The 24,353-nt window shown below is 46.4% G+C and overlaps 2 protein-coding genes across 2 annotated transcripts in view; one reads left to right on the forward strand and one right to left on the reverse strand.

Moving 5' to 3' along the window:
• Positions 1-263: 263 nt before the first annotated feature.
• Positions 264-24,353, forward strand: part of SIPA1L2 (signal induced proliferation associated 1 like 2) — a 103,436-nt gene continuing 79,346 nt past the window's right edge. Inside the window, exons 1-3 of the mRNA XM_063082693.1 lie at positions 264-1,779; positions 21,153-21,286; positions 22,173-22,361. Of these exons, the coding sequence (XP_062938763.1) occupies positions 300-1,779; positions 21,153-21,286; positions 22,173-22,361 (1,803 nt within the window). The 5' untranslated portion in view covers positions 264-299. The remainder of the gene's footprint in view (positions 1,780-21,152; positions 21,287-22,172; positions 22,362-24,353) is intronic.
• LOC134366423 (tyrosine-protein kinase Yes-like) lies at positions 8,425-10,198 on the reverse strand. Its single transcript, XM_063082776.1, has one exon. It carries the CDS (start codon positions 10,021-10,023, stop codon positions 8,425-8,427), a length of 1,599 nt encoding a protein of 532 aa, XP_062938846.1. The 5' UTR covers positions 10,024-10,198.

A 24,353-nucleotide genomic window follows, 5' to 3' on the forward strand; every position in this document is an offset into this window, starting at 1 on the left:
GCTGTATGAATTGCTAACGGCTATTTCCTGTCTTTCAATTCAGGTGAAGGAAATGCTCGTGACCAGACGTCTGAAGGAATGCTTTTGAAAAGAACGGAGGAGCGCAAAATTATCGCCACAACGGAGAAGCAAGTTGGTCCTGGCGAGACTGCATGTGGTTTGCTTTTGGATAAAAAGAAAAAAATGCCATTGTAGACATCGCCTTCCTATCTGCACTTGTCATAGCATCATAGATCACCATGTAATTGGACGTACATGAGTCTTTCTGGTGAGACTTGGAGCTCCTTGCCTCGGTAGACATGAGTGACCCGAGGCAGTCCCAGGAAGAGAAGTACAAGCTTGGCCGGGCCTCTTCAAAGTTCAAGGATCCTCCCAGGATCATGCAGTCGGATGATTATTTTGCTCGCAAATTTAAAGCCATTAATGGCAACATGGGACCTGCTACTTCTTTAAATGCCTCTAATTCCAATGAGGGTGGGGGTGGGGGTCCAGCTAACAGTACCCCAGCCATGCCCAAAATGGGTGTGAGGGCTCGGGTATCCGAGTGGCCTCCTAAAAAGGACTGTGCCAAGGAGCTGCCCTGCAAGACGCTGTGGGAGAGCCGGCCTCAGCCCGGGTACGAGAGTGTCGTCTCGGCCATGCAGAACGGACAGCAGCCCCAGGACGAGGGCCAGCAGGACGAGCCACTGGATCTGGACTTCGTGGAGGCCAAGTATGCAGTTGGAGGCTTCTTCCCTCATTCCCCTCAGAGGGGGCTGCACCCCATCAGACAGAGGAGCAACAGCGATGTCACCATCAGTGACATCGATGCCGAAGATGTCCTGGACCAAAATGCAGTGAACCCCAACACCGGGGCCGCCCTGCACAGGGAGTACGGCAGCACGTCGTCCATCGACCGGCAGGGCCTGTCTGCAGAGAACTTCTGTGCTGTGCTCCGAGGGTACCGCATGGAGAACTATGATCCCAAAGCAGTGGTCCCTTTCGGGTTCCCCGAGTGCTTCCCCTGTGACCCCGTGATCTCCCCCAGCCTGCACGCAGCAGCCCAGATCTCCAGGGGGGAGTTTGTCCGCATCTCAGGATTAGACTACGTGGACGGTGCCCTCCTGATGGGGAGAGACAGGGACAAGGCTTTCAAACGGAGGTTCAAGGCAGAGTCGGTGGAAACCTCCCTCTTCCGAAAGCTACGGACGGTGAAAAGTGAGCATGAGACGTTCAAGTTCGTGTCCGACCTGGATGAGAGCCGTCCGGAGAGGGGACGCCCTTGGAATTGTCAGCGGTGTTTTGCACATTACGATGTCCAGAGCATTCTGTTCAATATCAACGAAGCCATGGCCACGAGGGCTCGTGTGGGGAAAAGGAAAAACATCACCACTGGGGCTTCTGCAGCCTCCCAGACCCAGGCACCCGCGGGCCAGGCGGCCACCTGCGAGTCCCCCTTGGGAAGCAAGGAGGACCTCAACTCCAAGGAGAGCCTGGATGTGGACGAGGGGGACGGGAAGAGCAATGACCTCGTCCTCAGCTGTCCTTACTTCAGGAACGAGACCGGCGGCGAAGGTGACAGGCGGATCGCGCTGTCTCGGGCCAGCTCGTCCTCCTTTGGATCCGGGGAGAGCTGCTCCTTTGAGTCCTCCCTGAGCTCTCACTGCACAAACGCGGGCGTCTCGGTCTTGGAGGTGCCCAGAGAAAACCAGCCGGTTCATAGGGAGAAAGTGAAGCGTTACATCATAGAGCACATTGACCTTGGGGCCTACTATTACCGTAAATTCTTCTACGGGAAAGGTAAGGGGACCCTGGATGTGCACGTGTTTGGGGGTGGCGTCCTCAGGGCCGGGTGGTGTTTTGTTTTGTGTCTGGAGCACCCTGCTCAAGGTCTGTGGCCATTGTGCACTGGCTTGACCGTGTCCTCCGTCCCAGGTGCCTACTTTCTCTCTCTCTCTCCGCTGAGTTGTGGGTTTCCCACACGTCATACTTGATTTAGATATGCTCCTTTTAAGAGTGTTCCCTGACTCACTCTGTCCCTCTCCTGTTTCTCTGAATTACCTCCAACACTGTTTCCAGTGGATCCTTCTATGGGTTTCTCCCTCTGGTCTTTTCTGTGCTTTGCCACTTCTGCTTCATTATGTGTTGGGCACGTTCAATTCTTGTTGAGATAATGCATGAATTAACACGATAGACGAATTTAGTCTCTTTGCAGCTCTGCCAACAGGCTTCAGTGTTTAGATACAAATAATTTTCTGGAGTTATTTATAAATTCTTTAATCCTGTGTTAAAGAAATTGTTTTTGCTTTTATTTATGTGTTCTGACTTGAAGGATGCATTCTTCAGAGGTCACGTAGTTGAGTCCTCAGCCTTTGTATATAAACGATCTTGATTATGCCAGGGTCATAAGCATCCGCTCTGTTCTAGAGACCTGCAGAGAAGCGGGCTTGACACCTGGGCAGCTCTCAGTGCTCCTCAGCAGGTGCAGCTGGTCCCCTTTGCTTGTAGGACAGCTTACCCTTCAGAGTTGTGTTTTTCTATCTTCTGCCCTCTTCTCACTGCCAGGTACAACCTCTTGGAACACCTGGGGAGACAGCGGTAGGCCTGGCCAGACCAGTCCTCCTGCTGTCCCTTGGATGGGACTACTCTCTGCCTCTAGTGTGGATAACTGCAAGCCAACTGTACCTTTACCTTATTAACTTCAGCTTCTGTCTTCAGAATGTTTGCATGTAACCTTTGACTCTGGCCGTTTGTTTCTTTGGGGTGGGTTGGGGGATAGCTGAGGCCTCAGCAGGTCACTCTGTCTGCTTAAGTCCCTGATAACATCGCCACCACGAAGAAGCCTCTTTATTACTTTTTCCCTTTGACTGTAGGCCTAAAAGATGCCAGATAAATAGCAGTTATTAAATTAATAATCCTTCCCCCTTTTTGCATTAATCCACATTTAACTGGTCATTCATAATCATAATAGTATAAAATCATGTAAATCGGAAAAACAATTATGATGCTGGGTAAGCGATAAAGCTAAATAAACAGACACATTGCGGCTGGGCACGCAGTTTGAGCTGACCCTCTGTCCCCATGACAATGACATAATGGGACTGATGTCATTTTGTCAACGGGCCTTGGTTCCCCAGCTGTGTCTCCTCCCTGTCCCCACCCCACCGTCTCAGTCCTGGCCTCTGGAGCATCAGTATTGTCCCTGTGTATATTTCTGTCCAGTCAGTAAAATCAGAGAATCGTAGGCCTGCGTTTGGTCTGTGCTGTGACTCATGACCCTGCGGACTGTGTTCATCCAGGGGCGGCGTGTTATGAAGTGCCGCTCAAGGATGGTATCTAGGTGGAAGATAGTTATTTTTGGAAAGGGAGATGGTGGGGAAATAGGCTTCCTAGTTAAGATCGTTTTTATTGATAAAGTCATGGCTAGCAATACAATCAAATGTCTTAGATTATTATGCCCTAAAATCCCCAGGTAAGTAGTCACTCTGGCTAGCTGAGTTTTGTAAATAGTTTGTGATTCATCCTTTAAAATATCAGAACATAAAAATTGTATCTATGTTCCTGTTTGTGTAAATCCCAGTGCCAGTATCTCACTCCTGTTCTGTCACACATCTCCAGTGTGTGGGGGATGAAAAGCTGACCTTTTCTGCTCCCAGGGTCTTTGCCATTGGATTCGTCAGTGTCCTCTGATCTGTTCCGCAGGATGATTTCAGGTTGCTAGATTCTGTTAGCTGTGTTGAATGCTCCGTGATAGTTTTAAAGACTACTCTGCAAGTGGTTTATTTCCTCCACCTTTTCTGATTTGCTGTATAGGATTTTCAAGGGCCTCGGAAGGGATATCGTCAAACTTGTTAGATTCAAATGGGAAATAAAAAATAAAGCTCCAACGAAGAATCTGAGCGTAGCTGCCCCGTGCATGCATTGTGGGTGGATGTGGACATATGGATTGGCAGGTCAGGGCTGTTGGGCTCACTCTGGTTCAGGGCTTTGCTGAGGATCTGAGAACCAGCCAGAAAGTTCCAGACTACCTTGCAAAGCCCGCATAACTTGGGAGTGGAGCAGCCGTCCCTGAGGGTGCATGGTGATGCTGTGCTGTGGGTGACATCGCCATGCCATGCTGCGCTCTGGGACCCAGGAATGGAGCTGCCACCAGGAGAGAGAACCAGCCAGGTCCTGTCGCTCCCTCCCTGGTGCAGCCGTGAACTGTGTCCTGCCTTCCCCTGTGGCCCAGTGTGACCCAAGCATGAAACTGGCCACAAGAGCACATGCTCCTGCAGGTCTCTTTGTGGAGCCATGAAGGACAAAAGGCAGAGGCAGCAGCCCAGGTCGCCAAGGCAAGGACGGGGCGGAGGGCTCCGTGGTGTGCGAGAGGAGCCAGCCCAGCCCTGAGTCCTGCCTCAATTGCCGGACAAGTGTGCCAACCTCTTCTACTTGCAGACACATCACAAGGTGCAGGAAAATGGTCCCCAAAGACAATGGCTCTGGACAGACTGGCACAGATAGGGTGCTCCTGCAGGTCCCTGTCTCCCTTTGTCTCTTCTTCATCTCTCAGAGTTTTTCTCCTTGGAAACTGGCTTTCAGGGATCTTCGGGCACTTTCCGGAATGTTTTTTATTTTGTTCTGCGCTTCAGTGTTCTGTGTGAAACTTCATTTTCAAAAGAACTGAGTGGCTCCCAGTCACTGGCAAATGTTTAAAGTGCACGACTTTAATAACGTGGTTTATGCTTTATTGAGTAGTTAATGCAAAGTGGCCACTCTTGATGCCCAGGTGTGTTCCTGTGACACATCAGTCCCGAAAGGCTTTTTAATAACCTTGTGGAAGGATTTGGGCAGGGGAGTGGCCCCAGTAAACTGCAGCAGCCTCGCCTGTCCAGGCAAATCCCTCTGTAGCCTTCGGTGAAACAGCTTTTTGAAAGCGAGTGGGGATTGGCGCAACCAGCCAATGCCCGGGCATGTCCCCTCCCTCCGCTGGCACTGGCGATGAGCATGAAGGCACGTGGGTCCCATCAGCTACCCTGCTTCCCTGATGGGAGTCAGAGGGAAAGTGCTACTCCTTTGTGAACTTTCTCTTGTAGACAGGCCATGGTGAAGGGCCCTGGGACAGGGACTCTAGTTGTACATGACCACAGGCCAGTCGTGGGAGCCTCGGCAAGTTTAGTTTCCATGGTTGCTCGGTGGCTGGCATGTCCTCCTGCATCTGCTGAGCACTGGACAGTGCAGTGTCCCCAGCCCAGTGAACCTGGCAGCACCAGGACACATGCCCATGTCGACACATGCCCATGTCAACACATGTGGTTTCCCCAGGGGTGACAGAATTGGTGCCTCGTTAGGAAACCATGCACTCCCTGGGTTACTGGGGAGCTCCAGAATGTTCTATGCCCCACATCATGTCACACAGGCAAGAATAAGTCTAGGAGATGAAATGAGTAATTTTTGGGTAAAGAGAGGTAGACCCAGAGGGCAAAATAAAGCGGGGCCTCCCTGGTGACTCAGCAGTGAAGTGATAGTGTCTCTTGTCACTGTCTGAGCCTTCAGGAACATGTTTTATTAGAACCGTTCCCCCGGTACGATAATGCACATTCCTCTGAATGAGTGAGCGGGGAAAATACTCAGTATGATTGGCAATACCCACCTTCTTTTCCTTTATTTTTAATTTTATTTTTTGTTTAAAGTTGTTAAATTTCAGGGTAGTTTGTAATGCAACAATAGATAACCAATATACGCCCCCCCCCATCTTTTAAACCAGAGTATTTTATTTCCAGCATTATCGAATTTGTTATTTGGGGTGTGACCCAAACAATATTAGCAATGCACTAATGCTCAGTAATAGTAGCTGTTCCTGCATATGGGTGCACCTGCCAAGTACTTAACTTACACCTTTTTTTTTTTTTTTTTTTTTTGCATTCAATGAGAATTTTTATTTCAATTATCCACAAAACAATATTATAATACTTTATAAAAATATTAAGTTTTAGGCTACCATTATTAAAAAAGTGTTTGTGCCAGGAGGCTGTTTTGCCAACTTCCTTTTTTGGTAAGGGTTAAGTTCCATATTAAGACACTGAAGATGAAAAGCTGTTGAAAAAAAATCTTCAAATGTACAAAGTTGTCTTTTTTTTTTTTCTGGCAATTTAAAAATACAGACAATTTTAAATGAATACACAATGAGTTAGTGTTTTATCCTTACTGTACAATGGTTATTATAAGGAACTACTTCATTCACTTAAAACCTAATGAATACCATCTATTTTTCCGTGCTTAATGTTCTGATCAGAATTAGTATATAAACATACTTTTGTTACCCTTTTTAAAATGCTCACAAAAATTACAATATCATAGTTCACATAAAGCCCTTTTAAAATCTCATGTCACAGGTTGTAGACATTAAGGGTAAATAATAACAGCACTCTTTTTAGGAAAGACCCTCGTGGTAGAGAGGGATTCAATACTAAGCAGGTTACGGAAACAGAAGAAACAACCACGTTTTTTAGTACCAGAACTGTTGCCAACTTGGGTGAAGTTCATTCATCACATTTTAAAATGGTTTGAATTTGAACATATATCATGGCACAGAATTTTAAATTTAATGATTAAATCAGGTAATAATCTTTAAAAATTATATCTTAAACATATGGGAACCTAACATAATGCTTGACTTAAAGTGTGACTATAAAATAGAGTATTTTAAAACATAAATACCAGATGTTTATTTTATTTATCAGAGTCAGTTTTTCCTTTGCTAGACACATAAACCAGTAATGCTGCTATTCGAATTCATATTTTGGAATTTCTTTCTGAGTTAGTCATAAAAATCTGTCTTTTTTTGTGTTTCACTTCCGCATTTCAAATGGGCCAAAACTGTTCCCCTTTTTACTACTACTGTTATTATTCAGAATGTTTTCCCACCTCAAATTAACTATATTCTAAAAGAGAAAAAATAATGAACATTAAGTATATTTAAAAAGTGAATGTAGATCCAAACATGGATTTGAAAACTGGAATTCTAAAAATATTTTTCATAAAAGCTATATCACTGGAATTAGTGTGAAGCCTTAACTTCACTATTTTGAGGATGTAACACTCATTTAGTGTGTATGCTAGTTTTACAGTCATACCTCATATCTCTTGACGTCTCAGAAAACAGCTAAGTGAGGAGCTTTGAGTGCCAGCAAAGCCATTTTGTAACTCCATGACATCTACATTAAACATTACATTCCATCCCTCTACCTGTAAAACTTTCACATTCTTTTCTCATGTTTCTTTTAAATACATTTTCCTCTCTTAGTCTATATTCAATACAAGCAAAAGTGCATTCAAGTCCCTGATTCAGTGACATTTTCTATTTGTGGCACCCATCACCGTAAGAACATATTAGCAACATCTCACAGTACCAAGTCCTATTTTTTAAAAAAGGACTGTTTAAATGAGTGGTCTTACATTTCATGCTATCTAAAAATTAAAACACTTCCCCTCGGATTGGATGGTACAATTTCCATTATATATTGCCTTTAAAAAAAATTAAGGGCCAGCCCCGTGGCTCACTAGGGAGATTGCGGCGCTGGGAGCACCGAGGACGCGGGCTCGGATCCCATACAGGGATGGCTGGCTCGCGTGCTGGCTGAGCGTGGTGCAGACCACACCTGGCCGAGGATGTGATCCCCTTACCAGTCAAAAAAAGAAAAAAAAAATTAATGCACCTTATGAAAGATCAACTCAGTTTCTAGTTACCTTCATTATTCTAAACTGAACTATTCAGAAAATGACTGAAGTGAAAAATTTCTTATTCTATTTTCCAGTTCCACGAATGAGTATCAACATAGTTCAATCTACTTTCAAATTCGACTACTGTGGTCTAACATTTAATCAAGTTTTAGATGACGTTTATATTCCTTTTTTGGTTCTGAAAAACCTGACCCTTTTCCATGCAAAAGGAGGCATATATTAAGATTGCATATTGGCTGATTAACTTAGAAAAAAACTTTTGAGAATAATAAATGCAAAAGATATTTAAAAACTGGAATGAAATTATTTGGTCCCATTAAGATCCTTAATTTTAGATTTCATTATGGTATAACTTTTAATCTCCCAAGTTTTGTCTATAACAATAAATAATTTTCTCTTAACTATTCTCAGCTGGGGGAAGAAAAGCAAGGAAATGATTTATAAACAATAGCCTTGTTACTCTTCATTACCATGCTATCATCAGTATCTTAGCTCTACTTTCTTTGGAGCATGAAATAAGTTGGAAAATCATCATTGGTACTTTACAGTTTAACACTTGGGGAAAAAAAAGTGGTTTTGTGCAACTATATCTGGAATTCCAGTTTACCATTAAATACACGCGGAGTGAAGATGTTCTTCTTTTGATTCCTGTATGTAAGTGAGGAACTCTACAAAGTTCTTTACATTTTGGCAGATTTGTGCATATAAAACAGGCTACTTGGATTATAAATTATCCCCTGGCTGGTACTGTGGCTCTGTAGCAGTGAAGTAGTCTTCCAAGAAAGACTGAATATATTCAAATGTTGGTCTTTCATCGGGATCCTTCTTCCAACACAGATTCATCAATTCATGGAGGGATTCTGGACAGCCCTGAGGGCAGGGCATCCTGTATCCTCGTTCTACCTGTTCCAGCACTTCACGGTTTACCATACCTGGATAAGGCACTCTGCCCTTTGTTACCAGTTCTGTCTGTAGAATCCCAAATGACCGTACATCAGACTTTATTGTGAATCGACCATACAGTGCAGCCTCAGGAGCTGTCCATTTGATTGGAAATTTTGCACCTTGTCTTGCCGTGTATTCATTGTCTTCAATTAATCTTGCTAAACCAAAATCTGCTATTTTGCACACAAGATTTTCTCCTACAAGAATATTAGCAGCTCGAAGATCTCGGTGAATATAGTTCATTCTTTCAATATATGCCATACCATCAGCAATCTGTGCAGCCATATCTACGAGTTGTGGAAGCTTTAAGTACTTTCCATCTCCTTCCTTAAGGAAATCTAATAAGCTCCCTTTCGACATAAATTCAGTGACAATGTAAATGGGCTCTTCAGAAACAACAGCATATAGTGGAACAAGTTTATCATGTCTTAATTTTTTCATAATCGGAGCTTCTTGAAGAAAAGCTTCTGGCATCATTGTACCTGGTTTTAATGTTTTGATTGCCATCCATACTTCACCAAAACATCCTTGTCCTAGTTTAACCTCTAGTCGCAAAGATTCACGAGGGATTTCCCAAGCATCTTTTGCTAGACCTTGAGTCTGCGGTTTCACAGTCGGACACACAGTTGTTAGCTTGTGGCATAAACCATCAGCATGTTCTGTGTAGTGTTTCTTCAATTTCTGCAGAGGATCAAACGGAGCTCTGGTTGTGATATAGTATCCACCACTGTCAAGTTTCCTAATCTTGTAGTGTTTCACATTGTCACCCCTTACCTCATCCCAATCACGAATAGAGAGGGAATAAGCACCGTTAGTAGTTTCACTCTCTCTCACTAAGAAAATACCTCGTTGATTCCCAGGATTCAGAAGCAATCTTTCAGCATCTTTTCTCCCCATTTTGCCAAAATACCATTCTTCTGCCTGAATGGCATCTGCAGGCGCTACATAATTGCTAGGGATATAACCATTCTTTCCTGTAGCGATTGATCTTGCTTCCCACCAGTCTCCTTCCGTATTGTTAATTATTTGAAATCTTTCACCCTTTTTAAATGAAAGGTCCTCTGTAGTTCTAGCTTCATAATCATATAAGGCCACGAATATAGTAACACCCCCTGTTAAGCCAGTAGGATATGAACTAGGCACCACTGAGAATGAGGAAGATGCTCCTCCAAAAGGTGTCACCCCTGAGGATCCTCCAAATGGTGTCATGGAACGACTGCTAAAATTAACTGATGTTCCCTTTGCTGAAGATGACGGTGCCACTGCAGTGTGTTCTGCCCCATAATGGCTGAGGCTTGTACTGACAGGCTCTGAAGTGTTTTCAGTTCTATATTCAATGGCTGGACTTTGGTTTTCTTTACTTTTAATGCAGCCCATTATCAAATCTCAGAGCTGGACAGCGAGCTCACTTGGTTAGAGTGTGGTGCTGATAATGCCAAGGTCATGGGTTCAGATCCCTTTACCGGCCAGCTGCCCTCCGGCCGCGCTCGCATGAGTCGCTGCTGCAGCAGCACGGGGTGGCGGGGAGGGGGCGGAGGCGAGGCCCGCGGGGCCCTCTACCTCCTCCACCTCCTCGTCCCGGGGCGCCGGGTGGCAGAGACATTAACTTACACCTTTCATTTCACAGATACACCTTTATGATTTTTAAATGATGTATATGTAACTGTCATACGATGATGATAGGAAAATAAGGCAATGTAGAGAAACAAAAAAGAAACAAGAAAGTCACCCCAAACCCACCAGCAGTAGTCGCCATTAGCAATGGCGTCTTTATCCTTGTAGACTTTTTCTGGTGCAAATAAATGCACATAAATGGTGCCTGCTCTTGCTGTTGCTGTGGGACATACTCTTGATCCCCATCCTTCCACGTCATTATGTGTGGATCTGTGTCAACATTTAAGAGCCATTAGCAGTTATTGTCACCTGCCGTGGGCACGTGGGGGGATGCCAAGTATTTGCAGCCATGATCTGGGCAGATGAGTTAGTGGCTGTGTTTGCTGTGCTTGAGAGAAGAGCCTGTCTGCATGACAGAAGCACAGTAATAAGGGGACATATGTCCCTTACCTTCTTGTAGATGTCCCTTACCTTCTTGCATCTACAAAATGGCTCAGGCTCACACAGAACAGATGAGTGCATGGTCATTTCAATAAAGCATCTTCACTTGAGAAACATTATGAAACTTAGAAAGGTTTAAGTCATAGTCTCCCCACCAACTCACTCGAATGTGGCTGCACTTAGTGATTCAGTTCCAAAAGACAGAGTGTGGAAGGAGGGGGGCAGATAATTTCACCATGGAGAAGTCTGGAAATGGGACCCCAGCCAGGTGAGCAAGGCTAGCCTCAGCAGTGGGAAGTTAGGGGGATCGTTTGTACCCAGAATTGGTGACAACAGCACTTCTGGGACCTCCTCTCCATACCCCTTACCCCAGTCCGATTAGAGAAGAGCATGAGACAAATTCCAAATGAGGGACATTCTGCAAAATCCCTGACTGGTACTCAAAAGTGTCCAGGTCATCAAAAACAAGGAAACCCTGAGACACTGTCACAGACCACAGGAGCCTAGGGAGACACAATGACTAAATGTCAGTGTGGTGTCCAGAATGGGATCCTGGGACAGAAAAGGGACATTCGATAAAACCAAGGGAATCTGAATAAAGTAAGAACATTGGTTCATACTGTGTATCGATATTGGTTCATTAATTGTAACAAATATAACACGGTGCTGTTACCACCTGGGAAACTGGGTGAGGCTATGAAGGAACTCTTGACTCTCGTTGCAACTTTTCTATAAATCGAAAACAATTTTAAATTCAAAGTTAAAATTTTTGCAAAATTCAAGTCATGAATGCTCATGATGCCTTTAAAAGGAGAATCTGTATCTTTAAATCAAGAAAAAAGAGGAATGTCTAAGCTTGTAAATGACAAACTTACAGGCTGATGTTACTCTATGGAATTACTATAGGATTCCTGGAAGCAGCTGACTCCACAAATAAAGTAAGACGGACAAAGTGTGTCACCCAGCCTCTTCCTGAGTACTTTTCTCAGACGGTTAAGCTTTAGAATTTACTTTTCCATCTACCTTTCTTGAAGTGCAAGAAGACATTCCCCTTGAACTCCCCCTGCAAAGCTGCACGTGAGGATGCAGAACCGTCAGGTGTGGTTCAGCATGCCCTGGGCTCCCAGGCTCCCAAATCTCTGCTGAACTCTGTGAATCAGGCTTTTGTGCCCAACTCTCTTGGGGGATATTCTGCGACAAATCCACCCCGCAAAAAAAAGAAAGAAAAATGTGTCTTTTAGAAACCCTTTGTGGACGAGCTGAATTGGTTTCGCAGGGAAGATTTTGCAGTGTGTATGGAAAGGGAGTCTTAGTTGGCCAGTTAGTTCTCTCCCCTGTGCTGGGCGCTTTGGGGGGCAGGTGCTTATGGTTCTGTCGAGCCCCTGTGATTTTTCTTTCTTCTCTCTTTCTTATAAAAATAATATACAAGAGAACTTCTTTGATTTTTCTTTGCCATATTAGCCTCACAAGACTTTCAGGGTGGGGGAGCCCATTAGAATTCTTTTTGCAGGAACTTTCTAGAGAAAGAGTTTTTAGCTGCATCTGAGTGAAATGAGTTTCCAACAAAAGCCACATCTGCACCGTGATAGGGGGTGCCCAGCTGGACTTTCCGAGGTCCATTTCTGCCAGAGATGCCACCTTTAGGCTGGGGAGCCCCTTCCTCTGTGTGTGCCCCGCCCCTGCTGTGCCACCTGGGCCACCTGAGCGTGAGTTCCTCTGTGGGGTCCGCGGCACGTCCAGGGGTTCTCTCCAGGGCCTCTTTCCTGAACACATCTCAAGTCCTCCATTTCTAGTAACTACTCTCTTACCCAGCTCAATGTAAACCCAGCCTTTTCCCAGGCTAATATGCACCATTCGCGTTTTTACTGAAGAGTAGGATCTTGTATATAAATCCTGCAAAATGAGAAAATCAAAAGAAAAGATTCTGTAGAATTTGTGTAATAGCGCTGTCACTGTCACCTCTCCTGATGCCAGCTCACTCTTTTGTGTCTGGGGAATTGTCTTTTTGCCATTAGGCAGAGGCGTCCATCCATTTCAGAGCTGAAAGCCAACTTTGGTCAACAGAGGCCCATGAGTGGCCGGGCAGGGCCACTGCCATGGAAAGCTCCCTGGCCTCACACCCCAACTCAGTTTGGGGCAAGTCCCTGAGCTGCTTTGTGCCTCAGTTAATCACATGTAAAATGGGATCATAATACAAATACCTCCCACCAAGGGCTCAGAGCAGTGCCTGTCACATAGCATGTCCCCTCTTCCACCAGGGGTTTCTTAAACAAATGTGTAAGACTTCTCTTTAAAAAGAAACTGTCATCCACACCACTGGCACCACACATAAAGGGTCATGCTTTATTTTAACAGTTAAAAGATGGGGAAAGAAATAGAGGAATCCGCATGGCAGGGTGGGCTGGGGATGATGGCAGGGTGGTGCCCACCCACTGCAAACACGGTGCCCACCCACTGCAAACACGCTCACTTTGGTGCCACTGATTTGGCAGCCATAGGCCGGACAGCACCTTTACATCCCAAAAGAACCTCTCTGCTGAGCCATGCATGGCTGCGTTCGCTTTGAATTTTATGCCTGGTGGCCTTTTTCTCTTCCTTCTGGTTTTATACAGTCATTGACGAAAATTAATAGGGATCCGGGCACTATTAAATTCATACGGGTGAACAGAGTGCCATGTAACAATGGTGCTATTCTAAGACACAGATTCCTCCCCGCAGAGGACATTGTCCACTCACTTCTCAACCTCTCTCCCTGGCCAGTGTCACCCGCACAAACAGAGGTCCCATTGAGTCCCCGGAGGGCCCTTTGCAGGGAGGAATTTCCCAGCTGCATAGGGGACTCAGCACCGGGGGTGTGGGCGCCTGGGCTCCAGGCAGGACGTGGGAACACTCGGGCCTTCCCTCCTGCAGGGCGCTGTCACTACAGCAGGGTGCTGTGGGAACCTGCGAAGGACCACGTGCTCTTTCAAACCTGGTGACCCTCCGGCCCCAAAAGGCCTTGTCAGCTGTTGAGGCGGAGGAAGGAAAAAGGACAGATCGTGAAAGGAGGCCTTGTGACAGCCACCCTTCCTCTCCAGGCTTTCACTTTTTATTCCAGGTTTCCTTGAAGTAGAGTCTTTTGAGAGATTCCGTCCTTTTACGTTCAGGACAGACTTGCGGCCTTGTCTTTCACTTGTGTTCTCTTGCCTGTGTGCATTGATTTTTGTCATTTAAACCTCGACCAGAGTGTCGTCACCCTCAAATTGTTTCCCAGGAAGGCGATCTGGAGCGGTGGCCTCTGTTGGTAGCCCGACCATGTCACTGCACATGGTGACCTTGGACAGGTCACTGACCCCTCAGCTTCTGTAAAATAAAGGTGACAGTGTGCCTCCTCATTGGTAGAAAGGAGGAAGGGAGTTAATTTATGTAAAACATGGTTTAATATTAGTATTTTCATAATAACGCTTCAGATTGTTCAAGCTTTGCTTTGATTCAATTGGGGTCAAAGGAGCAAAAATTTACACAGCAAAATCCATCTTTTTTTCCATCATGGTAAATTCAGTAAGAAACATTAGCAAAGTGTTGGAGGTTTTTTGAGGCTGTCAAATGACTCTTGGCACCGGGTGCTATTGTTTTATTCATTCGTGTATTTATTTATTGTCCCTTTGCACTTTTTCTTTATAACTCCTGGAGTGTTAGAGAACAGGGACAGTGACTTAAAATGCACACGCATGACCATTCGGAGGGAAAGGTGAGAGAAGACACTCCCTAGGTAGGAAGGTAGGGAGCCCCCAACTGCAGCCACAGATCAGCCTGGCTCCTAAATGATCAGCTACCTGTCAAAGAACAAAGAATCCTTAAACTGCATTACACGGCAGAATAGCAGACATCAGCTGTGCTGTTAACAAAGTAAAGGACTAGAGGGCCAGGGCCGCTTGTGGGCTTGGCTAGGTACTTACCAGGGGTGCTATGGCCATGGGGGCTAATAACCTTGATAAGGTACGTCAGGCGGGGCTGTGACTGGCTCTCTTTTGCACACCTGGCCTCAGGAGGCCATGCAGAGGTGTGATCCTTCCTGCCCCGTTCACTAGCAGGTTCCCCAATAAATCTCCCTTCCCACACACGGCAGCATCTAGAAACAGCCTTTGGGCTGGGCTCCCATGTAGGCTCCCCCCCACTTTTTTTTTTTATTTTCTGGATTAGGATTTTTTTTTTCTTTACTGAACAGCTAGAATGCACCGCAGAGATGCCCTGAATCTCATTTCCTGCCCTGCAGTCTTGTTAAGCTATTTTTTGGTCTCGTGCCGTTGTCCACGCACACGTGGGTCCCCACCCAGCTTCTCTGCAGTTGTCTTCACTCCTTACGTTCTGCGGGGTTTTGTCCGATTTGTCCTTGCCGCGGTGTTAGGGGAGTCCCCTGCGTGGACTCAGGACGGGATTGGGTGGGCGAGGACCTCACCGCACAGCTCTGGGGAACGCTTGGTCCTCGTCCTCTGCCCAGGGTGGAATTTTCTGGAGGGGTGCAGGGCCTCCTTTGGGAGAGTTAACTCTGTTCCCTCCTGGAGCCGGTGGGAGGGACCCAGACCCTCTTCTTGTCTTCATGGTATGTGGAGATGCCCCTTGTAAAAGCCAGATGGCATTTTACATTATTCAGCAGAAGATTTTGATTTCTTTAGGAACACATCCAGGCAACCTATGGTGTTCCCTGGTGAAGCCAAAAGCACGGTGGGCGAGGTCCTTAGCTGCAGGGCGTGAAGGCCACAAGTCCGCAGCGTGGTGCCCAGAGCCAGCAGGAGCTGCATCCCCATGGGCTTCTGTGTGAGACCAGAGAGGAAAGATCGAATCGGTGCAGGTGTGGGGTGGGGAGGCAGGAAGGGGAAACGTGTTTCTCACGGATTCGCCTGACATCTTTGGTGAAAAGGGTAATATACAAGTTCTGGGTTTCCGAACCGTTTTTTTAAAAAGTATAATTTCTGGTAGGAGTTATTCAGTGAAATAGGCCATTGCTTTCTTAAAAATACTAGCATGAATGCAGTTTGACCTCTCTACACGATTCGAGGTCAGCATTTTGAGATTAAAAATAGGAATCACCTTCAGGCTGACCTTTGCCCCACTGGGCTCAAAATCAAAAATGCCCCATAATGCTGTTTACTTTATGGGCACTCCTTTTTTTGTTTTAATTTAGTTTTTCAGTAACATGCCCACCTTCAACTATAAGGTCCCTCCCAGGTCAGTGATGATGAAACGTTTTACAAGCGTGCTTCAAGAAGCTCATGGAAAAATAGAATTTAAAGATAATACAACTCTTTCCATGAACTTTTTGAAGTACCCTTGTGGGGATGTATTGATGTTGTGTGTGTATTTTTTTTTTCAGCAGGGGGAGGGTGCTGAGGTTAAGAAAGATTATGTGTAACTACCCCAAGGTTAAGCGGGTGATTCGTAGCAAAGCCCAGATTCAGAAACCAGTAATCAGGCTTATTAGAATTACTGTCTGCATATTGCAGAGTCAGTGGGTTTGGGACTGCTAGTTAAATATGGTAAATTAAAAACACATGGTATCTGTCCCTCTTCCAAAACACCACAAAAAATAATAGTGAAGAAAGAAAAAAATGCACATACTGCTGCAAAGGGGAAAAGAAAAACTTGGGGGATGCAATAGAAGGCAGGATAAGCTCAAGCAGGTGGGAGAGTGTCACTCCTGCCTGGCACCTCTGGGGAGGGTTGGGGTAGGAGAAGGGACTGGTAACAAGTCTTTAAACAGCTGGGTTCTCTCTCCTGCCCTTAGCACCAGTTGACTACTTGCCCCCAACCCAGGTGGAAAACTGAAGATTTGTTCTGGAGAAGTGGAGCCTCAGGCCCTGCAAAGGACAGGACTGAGGCACTTAACAGAAAACGGGGACGCAGGGAGAGTCAGCACAGTGCGGTGCCCGGCCCCATCCCCTTATTTGGGCTAAGTACCTCCAGACAGGGGGGACTGGAAGAGCCTTGCCTGGGCCGCTGACAGCTGCAGAAGATGTCCCCCAACCCTGTACTGATGCCTGCATCCTGCCCATTCGGTCTAACTCCAAGCAGACATTAAAGCAAGGTGCATCGTTGTAGGTAAAGAGAGACATCTCACAAAGACAAAAAGATCAGCTCCCTAAATCAGTTGTGCCCAAAGAAATGTTTTCAGAATAATCAGATCCACAATTGGATCTATATACTAGAAACATATAACTAGAAATTGGAATTTTGAAAAAGAGCCCATTTATAGTATCATAAGACATCAAGAACACAGGACTGAGGCATCTGAACCTAGGACACAGACGTGAGTGGCCACTGCAGAAAGCTACAAATCATTACCAAGAGCAACTAAAACCCTAAATAAATGGAGGAACATGCCGTCGTCATGGGTTAGGACACTCTGCATGTAAACTAATTCAAAGACTTGTTTTGTGGGAACAGAATTGAGCGCGGAAGGATGGAGCAAGGGGTTGCTATTTTTCTTTTTTTTTAATCCAGGAAGAAGAGGTTGGCTTTTAAAACTACATATGTTTCTGTGTTATAATAGAGAGGATGGGCTTTGTGCACTTGCTTTGACGCACACAGAGCTTTTTTCTTCTGGATTCTTGGGTCTACGCTGGATGTTTTGGGGGCTTCCATTGTACTTATGTTTGCTCCCATCCCAGAGTCTATAAGGGGTAATTACAGCACTATAACTTTCTGGAGCAGGCACTGTGTCTTGTTCGATAGCCCATCCCCAGTGTTGATCAGAATCTGGCACACAGTTCAGACATGTCCCCGCTCGGTATTAGAATACATGAGTTGCAGTGGATTATGTGTGTGCTTTGGGCTGAACACCTCCAAAGGTATCCAGGTCTTAGTCGCTCGAACCTGTGTATGTTACTCATCTGGCAAAAAAGGCTTTGCAGATGTGACTAAGTTAGGATCCTGAGATGGGGAGATTATCCTGGATTAGCCAGGTGGGCTCTAAATGCCCTCACAGGTGTCCTTACATGAGGGAGGCAGGGGGAGCCTTGACGGGGAAGAGGAAGGCAAGGGGACCACTGAAGCGGGATGCTGGCTGCTGGCTCTGCAGGTGAAGGGAGGGTCCTGGGCCAGGAAAGCAAGGCCCGTAGCCCCAGAAGCCGGAAAAGGCAAGGCAATGGGTTCCCCCTAGAGTGACCTGAGGATGTGTGGTTTTTGCCCACTGAGACTGCCTTTGCACATCTGGCCTCCAGAGCTGTGAGAGTGAATGGGTTGTTCTAAGCCCTGAGTTTGTGGAGGTTGTTACAGCAGCAATAGGACACTGATGCAGGCTGCAAGCTCTAATAGGCTCCCGAGTTCCCAGTTCTGTGCCTCAGTGGGGGACATGTCTGCTGCATTTCTGGGCCCCAAGACCATCCCCCTTTCTTGTCACTTCCCAGCAATGAGTGTGGCTCCTCATTTTTATTCTGATGCTCCTGGTTGAGGTCAGATACGACCGTTACTTTTGGACAATACCAACCGAGCCTACTTTATAATCCGGTGGTTCAAACACTTTATGAAGCGCCTGTCATTGACTGGACACCATTCTACCTCGGGGATGTAAAAGTTGAAGGATTTAGCCTCTTCTGGAGGTGAGGGGAATAGTTCCAGGGGAGATGAGGTTTGGATTGAGTCTTGCTCCCTGGGTAAGAATGTCATGTGGGGAAAAGTGGGAGACATTCCTGGCAGCGTGCCTCTGCAGCTGGCTGCTCCTCACTGTCACCTTTAGAGTCAGGGGGTTTATGAGAGAAGGGCCTGGAGGGAGCCATTGGGCCTGGCAATGCCAAATGACCCGGAGCCGAGTGGTGGCGTGCAGGAACATCCGCCTTCGGTTGGAGAGCAGGTGTCGTCCTGCCTGGCAGGCCATGGTGGGGAGTGGCATGGCCATGATCCATCTCTGTGTGAAAGGCCCAGCCATGTGCCAGGACCACCAGCCTCCCCGCCATGCTAGAAATGAAGGTACACTTTACATACAGTGAAACCCGCCCTTCTCTGTGCACAGTTCTGAGAGTTTGGACAAATGGATATGACACGTCCCCATCAGCACCATCACAATGGAGGAATGCCCGTCCCAGGGCGTCTCCGTGCTCATCAGCCCTCCCTGCCTCTGCCAAGTGTGACAGCCACACACCTGCCGTGACTGTTGGTCGTCGGGCATTAGTCACTGACTCCAACCTCTTACTCTGGGACTCTTGATTTTACCATGAGAAGGGGTCTCATCGATTCGCTCTTTCCCTCCCTAGAACAATTTGAAGCTCTTCTGGTTCATGTCACGGGGATTGTCATATGCCTCATATGGACTTGACTTGGGTATTTTTGCAAGTGACTTACTGAAGTGTATTCTGAGAAGGAAACTTTCGCCAGTGACCTGCTGTGTGTTTGTGTACTTTCTGAATATCCTTCTGAATGTATTGGCTTCTGGTAAATAATCCACTGAGATAAGGATTTTGTCAGGATAGTTAACCAACGACAATTAAGAAAATTCAGAACTGGTGTAGTTTTATGTTCAAAGATGCATTTTCTTCGGGTTCTAGTATAAGCCATCGGTGCAGTGGTCATTAATGCCAAATTAAGAAAATAATAAAATAATAATGTACCTAATAGTCTGGAGTAGACAATTAAATTTTAATCTGTTTTCATTGGATATATTTTTAAGTGGTGGTTTGAGTCACAGATAAATGCTTCTGGGTCATATCTCTTCAAACCCAGAACATTCCTTAAATGTACGTCTAATTTCACTGGAGTTGTTGACGTGTGCAGTGGTTACACTGGCTATTATCAGTACACAGGATACCCAAGAGATATGTTTCCTGGGTTTAAAAAAAAAAAAGAGAAAGAAAAGGCTTGTTTCCTTTTGTACAAGTCTGGGATTTTACTGAGTCCATAATTCACCTTTCAGCCCCTAAAATAGTTTACTTGCTGCTCCCAACACGCAGTACAGAAGCAAAAGATTTGCCTTTTCAAGGTCTAGCCCACATCCACTGGTGGCTTTGGACAATGTTTGCCCTGAGTGACGCAAGGGCCTCTTTCCTTTGTTCAACCCATCCTGTTTTCTACGTTCTCAAAAACATTTCTTATTCCTGCAAAAATTGTGGCAGAAAATGTTAGCATAACCAGAAGCCTCTGGAATACCCATGGATTTTCTTCAAGCTTATCAACGTCCACTAGAATATGTTTCTTTTTCACTAAAAACCAGGAGTCAGGCAACATTTGCTGAAACCAATAGGTGACATTCAAAAGGGATGAATGCGGTGTTTTGCATATAGGGTGGAAAACATGGGTTTTGTGAGCGTGCACCTTGGAGAACTGGCCCGGCCACGGTGCATGCAGAAATGAATGACAGCTGGGTTTGTGGTGACCACCTGCTCTGCATCAATTGCTGGTCTGAGGGGACTGCTAAAAATAGGTGAATTTTTAAGCTGCATTAATAAACCTTGGGGTAATCGCTCCCCCTGTTTTGGAAGGATCGGACTGCATCTTCAGGGTTGTGTTAAGTTTGGGTCATGTCCGAGGAAACGCTTAAGGTTTGGAAGCTTCAGTGAAGCGCTTCCAACTACTTTCAACAGAGCTCAGTGACCAGGAGCCTGTCCAGCCATCCAGAGGGACGTGCTCATGCAGTGGTGAGCTGCCCGTCACTGGAAGGGTTCACGCGAGAATATTGGCTTCCTGAGGGTGGATGGTTTTCTGGAATGTTCTCCCAGTGTCCTTGTGTCTGAAACAGTGCCTGGCTCATCGTTAGTGCACAGATATGCAAGAGACGAACGACCTAGGGAGGGTGTCCTGGAGGGTCCTGAGCCGGGAGGACAGAGGACATCTTCAGCGTCCGTTCCTACATGAGATCATGTGATTTTAGGTCCCTCTCAGGGACCAGTGACTGTATGTGGAAGAAGAGATTAGCTGCCACACCGTAAACTAAGTTGTACAATTTGTAGATATAATTTGACCTTAGCAACTTAATGACCTTTTATGTATTTCCCATCACTCAATTTTGCCTAAGTCTTTAGGTCCTTTAGTGACATCGTAAGGAAATGGTGATCTTTGCAGCTCCACGGAAGGCCAAGGTTAGTCTGACGGGTCTGAGTGGCTTGGTGGGTAACCTCTGGTGCCCTCATTCAGCCAAGGACGGTCCCCTTCCCCCGGGGCGTGAGACAGTTTTCAGTACTGACTCCATAAGTAGCTGTTGTCCTGTTGTGCCCGTTCCTAAGAGTGGCCACGTGCTCTTTCCCACGATGCTGATCACGTCCTAGCAGAGTCACTGTGGGTGGGGGAGGCTCCTGCTGCCCAGGGGCTCATGTCATAGAACATGAGACGTGAAAGTGCCTCTAAACTGGACCCCAGAAAGTTTGATCGGACGCCTATGGGGAAATGGTTGTACCTAAGACAGGAGCTATTTCATAGAGATTAGACAACACAGACGAAAAGATATCCGTGCTGCTCTGTGCTCCTTTCCTTTTGTTCCTTGACAGAGCACCAGAACTATTTTGGAATAGATGAAAACCTCGGCCCGGTGGCGGTCAGCATCCGGAGAGAGAAGGTGGAAGACCCCAAAGAGAAGGAAGGGTCCCAGTTCAACTACAGGGTGGCGTTCAGGACGAGCGAGGTAACAGTCCCGTGCATTGCTGAGTCCTGCTGGGCTCACGTCGAACCCCACTTCATACCCGTGCTTTAGTGTCTTTTAGGTCGGTTACCAAATTTATTTCTTAATGCTAATGATCACAACAGATAAGGTCATTGAAAAGGGGATTGCAGTATTTTGTTCCACATCCAACATTTGGACACCTGCCATGGGTGTTCGGCGGCAGTGATTTGAGTGCCACCTTATATGTTAGAAAGGATAACATGAGAAAATGGAAGGTTTGGGGGCTTAAAACAGAGAGAACAAAAATAAATTCACATCAGAGTGTGAACATGACTTTAATACCCAACGCAGACAATCAGGTAGCCTGCGTTGGGGTGAACACTTGGCTGGTGGCTTTGCCAGCGTAGGGGCTCCGTGTGCACACACCTCGTGACACTGAGGACCCAGGATGGTCCCTCCTCGTCTGCCTTGAGTGAAAAGTGAGGTCGTTATGTACAAACGACACAGGATGTGGAACTGAATAGGTGGAGGTGCCAATTATGTAAAGCCTTAGATCTGGCCTATTCTTTAGGTGTGCTTATGGGTGCCATGGGCTGTCCACGTCCAGGTCCCCCTCCATGGCCGGTGACGCTGGGAGTTGCAGGAGTGTCTCAGTTTTCACAGTGTGGCTGGGCCTCAGGTCGCCTCCTTCTCAGGCACCTGATTGTTTCAGCCCCGCCTGGCCTGTGCCTGACCCCTGGGTGCTGCTGTCATTTACAGCTGTGCGGAGGAGGACTTCAGTCCCTTTCATCTCACCCAGAAAAGAGCCTTGCTCCTCTTCTCCCTTGTCTAAGGCAGCCAAACGATGGGGCACTAAAGAGGTACCCAGGAGTCGCGTTCCCTGAAGTCTTCTGTTTTGCCCCTGCAGCTTACGACACTGAGAGGAGCGATTTTGGAAGACGCGATCCCCTCCACCGCCAGGCACGGCACTGCACGGGGTCTGCCACTCAAGGAGGTGCTGGAATACGTCATTCCCGAGCTCGGCATCCAGTGTCTGCGCCAGGCCGCCAGCTCGCCCAAGGTCTCGGAGCAGCTGCTCAAGCTGGATGAGCAAGGGGTGGGTGAGACCCGTGGGGGCGTGTGCTCGGGCGTGGATTTGCATCTGCTTCTAAAAGTCCCATGTTCCCATCCTGTTTTTCTGAGACCATTTATCTTAAGTGCTAGGAGCATTTTCTCTCTTGTTTTTCCCAAATATGCCCTTAAACTAGTTTAGAAACACGACGCCTAAATGGTGTAAGACACCTCCTGCTGAATAGTGACTTGTATTGTTTTACCGAGACTTTGGGATGTCCCGGCCAGCAAGAGTGCATATGATTGCGTGATTAACAGAGGTCGGGAGTGTTGCTTTCTAGGGTTCAAAGATCTCATGTTTGCCCCCTCCCTGAGACTGCATTATTTGTTGGTGTGCTAGGCACCATGCTGCAGATGGGCGAGAATAGCATGCGTTAGCAAGCCAAAAGCTGCCCGAGCCTAGTCCCTAGCCCATGGGACAGTAGGACCAAAAGCACCACGGCCTCTGCAAGGCAGAATATGGCAAGAGATCCTGGAGATGTGTATGTGCAGAGAGTGCTTTAGGAAAAGAGGAATTGACATCTGCTAGGCAAATCTCCTGAAGGAGGTGGCATTTTAACATGGTCTTCAGATGTGCATAGAATTCCAACAGGGAGATGTGAGTAGCTGGATATTTTAGGAACTGTGACTAATCTAGTTTCTTTCCAAAGAAAATTGGAGGTTGTGAGGGGGGGATAAAAGTAAGTTGAGGCTAGAGGACATGAGACCTTGAATGCCAGGTTAAGGAGATCACACTTGATTCAGGAGGCGGTAGGGAGCCATTGAAGGTTTTCTGTTAGTGACATGATCAGAGCTGTATTTTAGAAAGATTGCTCTGGTAGAAAGGCTGATAAGGATAGAGACTAGTGGTGATGTGGAACTCAATTATGTGATTATTGACATCGTACAGGAGATATTTAATGGTGGATGGGATTGGGATGATGGCCCAGCAGACGGAAAGAGGTCTAGTAAGTTTCATATGCAGAATGACTTGTAGGGGAAACTGAGAGGTGGGTGCCCAAGGGTGAGTATCCCTTTTACATACGATTTATTTTAGAAGAGTGGATTTGTTTTTACATCCATGATTTTAAAAAGTTAAAAAGACAATGATCATGTTTATTTCCAGAATTTCCCAAAGAAAATTCTTGTGCACATTTTAGAGGGGATGTGAGGTATTTCTTGGTTGATCCAGTCATACTCTGGGGATGCAGAATATTTGATACCTCACGTGGCTAGAATTCTAAAGGCGATGAAACTATAATTGGTCTAACAGGTGAACACTGCATTATTAGCAAAAGGAAGCAGGCATTGTAACACTCAGGATGAATAATCTTGAGATCTGTCTGTTTTGAGAATGAAAGCTGACATATTAAAAACAGCAACCAAACCAAACCCAAATTCTGAACTTGAGCGGCTGATTTCTGAAGTGGAGTGACACAAGAATAGCCTTACATGCTGGTGCCTGGTTACAGGAGAGCAGCTGGGAAGAACGTGCCACCCCCTGCAGTCGTTCTCTGCCCCTTTATGTTGGTTCTCCCTTTAAAATGTATCACTGTCCTGCAAGCAGGTGCCCGGTGGGTGAGGTGTGTGGTCCCAACGCTGCTCTAGAAAATCCCATAGAGGGTCTGTTTTTCTCTGAAGTCCGCATAGCTCGGCTCCATGGCAGGTGCCCCCTGGGGGGGAGGGGGGGACTCTCCTGCCAAGTGCGGAGATGAGACATTATCATCTGCCTTTTCCCAGAGCGAGGCAGGTGCCAGGGTATCTGGGTAGCCAAACAGGCCCAGAAATTGGACCTAATCTAGGCATTTTAAATACTTTCAGTGAACACCTATGCACAATCTGCTGTCAAGGGATTCATTCTGATAATTAGGTTTTGCTTTTCAGCAAAGCCAGTGCATTTCATGGCTCTAGGTATAGCCCATGTGCTTTCGCTTCAGATTGTATATTTGCTTTCTTAATGGTTTTCAAGTTTAAACACAGTATAGCATTTTAATGTCCC

The sequence above is a fragment of the Cynocephalus volans genome, chromosome 18 (assembly GCF_027409185.1).
Source record: "Cynocephalus volans isolate mCynVol1 chromosome 18, mCynVol1.pri, whole genome shotgun sequence".
Taxonomy (NCBI): Eukaryota; Metazoa; Chordata; class Mammalia; order Dermoptera; family Cynocephalidae; genus Cynocephalus; species Cynocephalus volans.